Source organism: Empidonax traillii, unplaced genomic scaffold, assembly GCF_003031625.1.
Source record: "Empidonax traillii isolate 1590-97213 ecotype Southwest subspecies unplaced genomic scaffold, ASM303162v1 scaffold1442:size118219, whole genome shotgun sequence".
Taxonomy (NCBI): domain Eukaryota; kingdom Metazoa; phylum Chordata; class Aves; order Passeriformes; family Tyrannidae; genus Empidonax; species Empidonax traillii.
Genome location: NW_020956635.1, coordinates 56,851 through 65,719, shown reverse-complemented (window position 1 = coordinate 65,719; position 8,869 = coordinate 56,851). Strand labels below are relative to the sequence as shown.

General features: G+C 56.1%; 1 protein-coding gene across 1 annotated transcript; it reads left to right on the top strand.

Annotated features, from left to right (window-relative positions):
* The first annotated feature begins 6 nt into the window (after nucleotides 1–6).
* Nucleotides 7–4,097, top strand: PHB (prohibitin). Its single transcript, XM_027907339.1, has 6 exons — nucleotides 7–110; nucleotides 260–421; nucleotides 796–938; nucleotides 1,404–1,520; nucleotides 2,326–2,421; nucleotides 3,070–4,097. Exons 1-6 carry the CDS (start codon nucleotides 23–25, stop codon nucleotides 3,280–3,282), a joined length of 819 nt encoding a protein of 272 aa, XP_027763140.1. The 5' UTR covers nucleotides 7–22; the 3' UTR covers nucleotides 3,283–4,097.
* Nucleotides 4,098–8,869: the final 4,772 nt, after the last annotated feature.

Here is an 8,869-nt window from a genome sequence, read left to right as displayed (position 1 = left end):
GGGCTGGAGCTGCAGGTGTGAAATGGCTGCGAAGGTGTTTGAGAGCATCGGGAAGCTCGGCCTGGGCTTGGCTGTTGCAGGAGGAGTCGTGAATTCTGCTCTGTACAACGGTGAGTGGGCCTTGCTGGCTGGTTTATACCTCGAGCATTGCACAAACGAGAGGGTTGGGAGGTCCTTGGCACGGAGCTGCTCCGAGGGGAGCCCAGCCCGTTCCCAGGGGTGGGTTTGGCAATTCCCTGACGAGCTGTTCCCTCCCCAGTGGATGCAGGACACAGGGCCGTGATCTTCGACCGGTTCCGAGGGGTGCAGGACGTGGTGGTGGGGGAAGGGACGCACTTCCTGATCCCCTGGGTGCAGAAGCCCATCATCTTCGACTGCCGCTCGCGCCCCCGCAACATCCCCGTCATCACCGGCAGCAAAGGTGAGCCCTTGGATCGGGAACACGGGAGCAGCGGTCACGTCCTCCTTCTGGGAGCGGAGATGGGGCCCTCAGGCAATGGCCATGAACTGAGCCACACGTTCCTCCTCAGTGTGAGGGAGAAATCCCTGCCACGGAGGTGGCAGAGCACTGGAGAGGTGAGCGGGGAGGGGGTGGAGTCTCTCTCTCTGGAGACATCCCAAACACAGCTGGATGAGCTCCTGTGTGACCCGCTCCAGGTGCCCCTGGGGGTGGACTGGGTGATCTCCAGAGGGCCCTTCCAAGGCCAGGGGAAGGGGCAGTGAGAGCAGCTCAGTTTCTGGCCCAAATCAAAGGCTGGATGGGCAGGGCAGTCAGTGAGGGCTGGCTCTCCGCAGACCTGCAGAACGTGAACATCACGCTGCGCATCCTGTTCCGCCCCGTGACGGCGCAGCTGCCCCGCATCTTCACCAGCATCGGCGAGGACTACGACGAGCGTGTCCTGCCCTCCATCACCACCGAGATCCTCAAGTCTGTCGTGGTAAGGCCGGGCCAGGAGCTGCTGGGGTCTCCCCTCCCTGTCCTGGCAGCAAGGGACCCCCTGGAGCGTGGAATGTGTCGTGCCTTGGAATAACAATCCCAGAATGGTTTGGGTTGGAAGGAAGCCTAAAGTTCATCCACTTCCAACCCAGCTTGGTCCAAGCCCCGTCCAGCCTGGCCTTGGACACTCCAGGGATGGAGCAGCCACAGCTTCTGGAGAATCTCCTTCACGGAGAATCTCCTGCTTCTGGAAGCTTTCACAGAATCCCAGAACCCCTGAGGTTGGAAAAAACCTCCGAGACCACGGAGTCCCCCCTGTGCCCGACCCCCCTTGTCCCCCAGCCCAGAGCACCGAGTGCCATGGCCAGGCCTGCCTTGGACGCCTCCAGGAATGTGACTCCAAACCTCCCTGGGCAGCCCCTGCCGGGGCCTGAGCACCCTTTCCATGGAGAAATTCCCGTTGCAGGCTCGCTTTGACGCTGGGGAGCTGATCACCCAGAGGGAGCTGGTCTCCAGGCAGGTGAGCGAGGACCTCACTGAGAGAGCAGCGACCTTTGGGCTCATCCTGGACGACGTGTCCCTGGTAGGAGTTGTCCCTTTGCCATTGTCCTCTTCAGAGTCAGTGGATAGGCTGGGAGTGTGGCTGTGTGTGCCTTTGGAAGGAGTGCTGTGCTCACAGCTCGGGTCAGCTCCTCTGGCTTTGTCCCTGTGACCTTGAGCAGCCCTTGGTGGCTCCGCTGTGTCCACAGCCCTCCCTGTGCAGGGCTCTTGTAGCTCCAGTGGAGAGCAGATGCTTCCCTGGCTGATGGATTGGGCTGCACCTGCCTCTGGATTTGGCAGGTGTTCCACAGGCACCCCAAGGAAGCACCAGGAATGAGGAGGGGTGAAAACACCCTCTGTGAGAGCAGCTTTATCTGCAAAGCATTTTCTGGTTCTCCTCTTCTAGGCCTGTCCAAGGAGGGGGCTCTGCCCTCCCATCTCCCTTTACAAGCTAAATTTCTTCCTTTGTAAATTAAATGTGTTGTCACCTGGCCTGTACATCCACCTCTCCTTCTCTCTCCTGGGGCTTCCCTCGGAATGGAGGAAGTGTTTGCAGGGAGGGAGGTGACTTTGTTTCTGCAAAACGTCATTTTTGACACTTTGTTTCTGGTGCCTTTCCCCTGAGCACACTCCTGAAGGAAACAGCTTTCCCCTGTCCCATCCCAGGAGCAGCCCGGGCTGAGGGTGGTGATGGGTGTGGGATGGGGAGATCCACTTGTCCCAGTTGCTGTTCTTGTTGGGATCCTGGCTCTCCCCCTCCATTCCAGTGTCAGTGGTCCAGGCAGGGTCTCAGCAGAGCTGCTGAGAACTGTCAGTGTTGTGGACTTGGTTTGATTTGTGCCCTCCAGACCCACCTGACCTTTGGCAAGGAGTTCACAGAGGCGGTAGAAATGAAGCAAGTGGCCCAGCAGGAAGCAGAGAGAGCCAGATTCATTGTGGAAAAGGTAACTTGTCCTTCTGAGAAACATGGGATTTGTTGCTGGTGTCTCCTTCCCCCTCCAGCTTCCAGAGAACACCTTGCTCACCTGGGCAGAGCCTGGGTGTTTGTGGATTTTGAGAGGGTGGTCAGAGCTTTGCAGGGTGTTTGATAACACGGGCACAGGGACCTGTGTGCTGGGAGTGTTACTGACAGGTCATCTGGGATCAGGATCTCGTGAGCATCTGCAGAGACAACTCTGTGTTCAGTGCAGGTGTTCTCAGCTGGTCTGTGCCCGTTGAGGTGGCAAGAACCCGCAGAATCCCCCAAAATCAATCCTGTGGATGCAGCAAGATGCACATCATCAGCCAGGGTGACTCAACAGTTGATCTGACCTGGTTTTAACTCTCTTGCTGAAGTTCTCCAGTCCCTCCTAGACAATTTTCCACCCTTAGGTGGATTAATGTTTCCTGAGGTTGAAAATCATCTTGAAATTCTTTTCTTTTTCCCCACAGTAGGCAGAAAAACAATCCAAAATAACACTGCCTTGAGTTTCTGGGGGTAGAGAACAGGAGGGTGGTGAGGTGGGGCAGGACGTTTCAAACTCAACAACAGCCTCGTGTTTGGCTCCTTTCCTCTAGAAAATCATCACTGCCCCCTTTTCTTTCACTTCCAGGCCGAGCAGCAGAAGAAGGCAGCGGTGATCTCTGCTGAGGGAGACTCCAAGGCAGCAGAGCTGATTGCCAACTCCCTGGCCACAGCCGGGGACGGGCTGATCGAGCTGCGCAAGCTGGAGGCGGCCGAGGACATCGCGTACCAGCTCTCGCGGTCCCGCAACATCACCTACCTGCCCTCCGGACAGTCCGTGCTCCTGCAGCTGCCTCAGTGAGCCTGGCAGCCTCTGCCCTGCCCTCTCCACAACAAAATCATCGCGGTTTCCTCGTTGGTAAAAGCAGAGGAAACGGAAATCACCCCGTTTTTTCAATTCGTAATCCAATAAAAGCGAGCGCGCGTTGACACCAGAGCTGCGTTTCCTCCCACGTGCGGGCAGAGCTGTGGCTGCACCGACCGCTCGAGGCTTGAGAATTGCCCCTTTCCAGGCAGTTTGAGCTCCAGGAGCAGCATTTCCCATCTGCTCCCTCCTGGGAGGAACAGGTAGCCCGGGTGACTCCCCGACTGTGCTGTACCAATCAGGGCTCGCAGCTGCCTCAGTGCCTTCAGGCCTGGACTACGGGACAGGGACGCTCAGGGCTCGCCCTCCATCCAGCCAGTCCTGTTCCAGGGGTCACCTGAGAGCAAAAGGACACCTCAGCTTAGGGCAGTGGCTCTGCTGTGCCTGTGGGAACCACAGCACTGGAGGCACAGCTGAGTGCTGGGGTGAGCAGGGCACAGATCCGCTCTGTGCAGCACATGGATTTCAGGCACGGGGCAGAAGGTGGCTCCTCTGCAGGAAATCCTGCTGGAAACGGGACATCTCTCCCTCCTGTTGCTGCACCCTGATGTGTTCCTCCTGCCCCGGGGGGCTCCTCTCCAGGGTCAGCATACAGGGGGGGTGACGTGGTGCTCCGTGGCTCAGGCAGTCGGGGATGGGCAGAATTCTCTGTTCCATCAATGCTCTTTTTTATTTAGGGAGGCTGAACTGTGAGGAGGATGTGATGGGGGAGATTGTATAACCAGCCTTCAATAAATGTCACAGGCCCAAGGGTGGCAGTGTGGGCTGTTGCTTTATTTCCTGCTGTCTCAGAAGAACGAAGGTTGGGTCAGTGGGGCAAGACACGTCCTGCTTGTGCTGGATTCTCGGGATAAAAGGCACTTGGCACAGGTAAACAGGGCTTGATCCCGACGGCTCAAAAGCCTGGAACGTGAGTCTTACACTGAATTCCTGCAACAAGGTAGTACCTGTAACAAGAGTGTCTTGTTTTTGTGAGGGCTTTTACTGCTCTCCCTGTGCAGTTCCAGCCTGGCAACATCCTGCAGATTGGATCTGTTATCCCTCAGAAACACCCTTCGGTGGGTGTCACTGCTGCCCTGAGGGTTCCTGGGGAGCCTGCTGTGGATGGTGGGCTCGTTTCAGCCCCTTGGACTTGTTGCCCTCACCCCTGGTGACATGGAAAGCCTTTCCTGCTTTTTCTGCTGGGCAGGGAATGCTCCTGCAGTGATGAGGTGCCTGAGCTTGCAAAGTATTTCATGCAGCTGAGGAGTCTGGTACGTAACTCTCAAATAACTTCCAGATCTTCTCCCCCTCCGGTGCTCTTGGCCTTTACTCTTCTGCTTTCCTGCTTCAGACACTTCTGGGGAAGCTTCCACCGTTCTCCCAAGGCTCCTTTTAAGCCCCCTCGGCACTTCCTGCTTTAGTTTCACTCTCCAGGTGTTGGGCTCCAGACAGCGGGGCTGAAATCCCTGCTCAGCTCCCGGGGCTCTGCGTTCCCTCTCCCTCCAGCTCTGAGCTTCCCGTGGAGTGTGGAGTGTTTCCTGCTCTCCCCTCTCTGGAGGTGTCTGAGGCTCTGTCGGTGTCCCCTGGGTCTGATCAATCACCGCTGCCTTTGCTTTTGGGTGTAATTCCTTCTACAAATGTTCCCTGTCTGTTAAACTGCTCCTTGGCCCTCTCCCTGCCTCAATGCCTAAAAGCTGCTACGACCTCCTCACACTTCAAAGCTGCTCTTGAACCTGGGGCTGTCTGCAGTGTGTTAGTCCTGGTTTGGAGTGTGTTTGATGAACCCCTTGTTTATACTGTGTTTATTGCTGAACTCTCGGGTCTGGGGGCTGTTGTGTGGTTGAGCTCTGCTGCTCTCGGGGGCAGGAGGAAGGACTGGAAGGGCTCACCTTTTCCAGAGGTCACAGGAGCAGCAGGGCCACGCTGTTTCCCAGCAGGTGGCAGCAGCAAATCTGTGTGGGTCCAGAGCATTACTGTGATGAATTCATGCTGGAGGGCCCAGAGTTGGTAAAAGCCTGGCCGTTTAACCCAAAGCCCTGTAGTTTTGTGGCTTCAGAGTGACTGATGGCAGCACTGACTGGTTTTTTACTTCCTGGGAGACTTTTCCGTCCTTCTTCCTTTCATGGCAGCGGAAGAGGGAGCTCTGCAGCAGCTGGGCCAGAGGTGGCAACAGCCAGACCAGCCAAACAGGCTTTTGTTCAGGATAAACAAACAGGAAAGTGCCTGATTTCCTCTCCTGAGCTTGCTCTCTCCCTGTTTAACAGATAACCAGCCCACCTGCCCTGGGAAGGGATGTAGAAAGCCACCCTATGGATGAGCCCCATGGAGCAGTTGGGATGTGCAGCTTGGCTGTGCTTTGGAACAGGCACCTGCTCCCTGACACTCCCTGCAGCACCTGGGCTGAGGCCTCCCAGGTAAGGGAGGTCCCCAAGCTGGGATAATTCGTCCCCTGCAGCAAACTGGCAGCACGTCTGAAGTGGGCAGAGCAAGGGATAGGGAGGAGCTTCCTTATTGCTTCTGTTGTGCTGTTCATATCCAAGTGGATCCAGCAGAAAAGGCCTGTCCTGAAAAACAGAGGGTGTGGGGGGAGGAAATAATGTCCCAGGTCAGGCTGGAGCTCAGCTCAGCTGGGAGAAGGGGAGCAATCCTCAGGGCCAAATTTGGTTTCATCATTCCTTGCCTGGCACTGGGGCTGGGACGTTCCTCGTGTGCCTGTTTCCCATCAGAGCTGAGCTGACTCCAGGGCAGCACGGCCTGCCTGAGCCATGCGAGGCTCAGAGGTGGCTGCAAGGTCAGGTGTGCAGGGAAAGGACTCCAGTTAAACCAGTTTGTTCCTCACCAGCAAAGGGCCACGGACCCTTCCTGCACTGCTTTGTCAGGGCTGATGCTGAGGGAGCAGAGGTGTCTTTAACACAGGAACAGAAATGTCCAACAGCCTTCTCTGGGGACATGTCCATTTAATAATGACTCCAGCACAAACTTCAGAACTTCCTTTGTGTGACACCTGAGATTAAAACACAACACCAAAGCTGATTAAACAAACAACAAAGAGTAAAATCCCCCAGTTCTGTGAGCTTCCCTCACTCCCACCCCGCTCGTGGCCAACTGCTGTATCCCACAGTGTGTATTTTACTTTATTTAAAAAACCAAAAAGCACAAAACCAAGGCTACCCAAAGAGAATTTTTTTTTTTGTGGCATGGTTTTTATGCAGAGGCTGCTGGTTCTCATAACACAGTCATGTTACCCCAGAACCCCAAAGGAAGTTAACAACCTCACATGGAGCTGCTCCAAAGGTCCAGTCTCGGGCACAAGGAGATGCTGGTGGGTGTGAGCTCTGCTATATTATTTGGGGGCAATTAATCTTTAATTGTGGCTTTACGGTGAACTAAGAAAGGAGGAGAATGGGAACAGGAATTTCCTCTGCCTGAACTTCTGCTCTGCCCTGACCCAGCCTCAAAGCCCAGTGCCTCAGCTCTGGGTGGTGGTGGTTCCCTCAGACAGCACAGGGCTTCCTGTGAGCAAAGCTAGCAGGAAAACCCTTTTGTTTTCCTTCTGCTTCCTTTCCCATTGCTTCAGAGGATCCTGAATCCTGCAGGACAGAGCAGGATATCTAAAAGATAAAGTGTTACAGAGTCAGTGAGGTGTCAGCACCCTGTCTGTGCCTCAGTTTCCCTTCCCACCCTTGGATTGCTTTCCTAGCGGGCAGGGCCTGTTCTTTCCAGGCTCCTTGAAGAAATTGTCCCAACTGCAGCACCAGGCAGGGGGAGAAGGGCGAGTGCAGCTCCAGGGCCTGCTTGGTGGCAGCCCAGCCACACCAAGAGCCACCTCCCACCACAGATGCGGCAGGTGGGGCAGCAGGAAGGCAGCCCCGTCCCCCTGCTGGCTAGGGGAAGGCAGAGGGCTGGGAGGGCTGACGAGCTTCCCAGGAATCCTCACAGCAGGAGTCCGGATGCAGCAGATCCATCAGTAAAGCCAAGAGCTCGGTAAACTGGGCCCCATCTGAGCAGCACAGCTCACGTGGGGCTGCAGGGCTGGGCAGCAATCTCTCCTACCAGAGCATTCCAGCCCTGAAAGCCCTGTAAAACAACCAGAGCAGATGGCCCAGCAACTCCCAGCTTGGCAAAGCCAGGGAGCCTGCCCATAGCACAGGGAAGCCGACAGCTGACAAAGGCAGTTCACCTCTGTTTGGTTTTCTCCTCCCCACACCATCCTGCAGCTGGGACTGGAGGTGACCCCAGACAGAGTTCGCTGCATTTCAACAATGCTCTTGTTCCATTTGCTCCCTCAGCAGGTCCAGGACACCCAGACACAGGAGGGCATTTCCCACACTGGTTCTGCCTGGAGAGAGGGGAAATGCCAGGGAGAGGGGGCACGGAGCACAGCACGTGGCTGAGCAGGGAAGGAGCTGCAGAGAGCTGCCTCTAGAAGCTCTAGAAGCGTGGAGAGAAAGGAAATGGGGCTGATAAGGATCTGTGGCTCGAGGCAGGTGTGTGCTCAGAGCCCAGCTCAGAGCAGGTCATGTGCCAGCAGGGACTGGGGCTGTGCTTGTTTCCCTCTACCTGCCTGACATGTCTCCTCACGTCAAACAGAGATCAAAGAGGGCTGGAAAGAGCTGGAACGGGCTTCCCTGTGGGAACAGGGCTGAGCACACAGCTGGATCCCTCCCTGGGAACAGCACCAGGAGCTGTCACCCCCCATTAGCAGAACAGCCAGGGAAGGAAGCGTGTCCTGCTGGGTGCCCTGGGCAAAGCTGCCCTCTCCCTCCAGCTGGCTCTTCCCTGGGCCACCAGAACGCTGAGGGGACACAGGCAGGGACGTGAGGACCAGTTTGGTTTCATCCTGCCAGGAGTCCAAGGACATTTGCATCTGGCTGCCTTTTTGGCTGTTTAATACGTTATTCCTCATTTGTGCTCCTTTGGGCAAGGGCACCTGCTGCTTCCCGTGTCCCTCTGCTGAAATCCCACATTTGGGAGAGGGGCCTGTCACTGCTGACTTTTACGTTCACCTTCCAACAAAAAAAGTCCCCCCCATTCTTCTTCCTTCCCTTTCCAAGGCAGGAAATTGTAATCCATGGCATCCTTCACATCCCCAGTTATCCAACAGCAGCAGCAGCCCATCCCCTCAAGTTCCCTCCCTGTTTTTCCTCAGGAAGCTACACTGCACAAAGGTGCTGGGCAAGGATGGAGCAGTGTCCATGCACTCCAATCCCAAGGTCTTCCCAGGTCCCAGCAGAGACTGGGCCAGCCTGGGGCCTGCTCTGAGCCAGGCCAGGCAGTAACAGCTCCCATGGGCTAGTCAGAGCGTCCTGCTCTGCCCCCTTCCCATGTCCCCAAAGCAGGGATTGCTGGGGCAAGGGAGAAAACTGGAAATATTGTTCTGATCCCACCCTGGGGCTTCCCCAGCCTTCCCTGCCCTTTTAACTTGATCCTGAACTTTGCCTGTGAAAGCCCCAATCCCTGCTCTGCACAGGGAGCTCAAATCTGAGGTTTATGCTCAGTAATCCAGAGCAAATAAAGCACTCTGCTGTGTAATGCTGAGTTT

Bases quoted from the DNA above. Each gene is read 5' to 3' on its own strand.
- PHB (XM_027907339.1), top strand. From the start codon at position 23: ATGGCTGCGAAGGTGTTTGAGAGCATCGGGAAGCTCGGCCTGGGCTTG. The intron at 939-1,403 runs GTAAGGCCGGGC...TTCCCGTTGCAG, and splicing joins AGATCCTCAAGTCTGTCGTG to GCTCGCTTTGACGCTGGGGA. The intron at 1,521-2,325 runs GTAGGAGTTGTC...TGTGCCCTCCAG, and splicing joins TCCTGGACGACGTGTCCCTG to ACCCACCTGACCTTTGGCAA.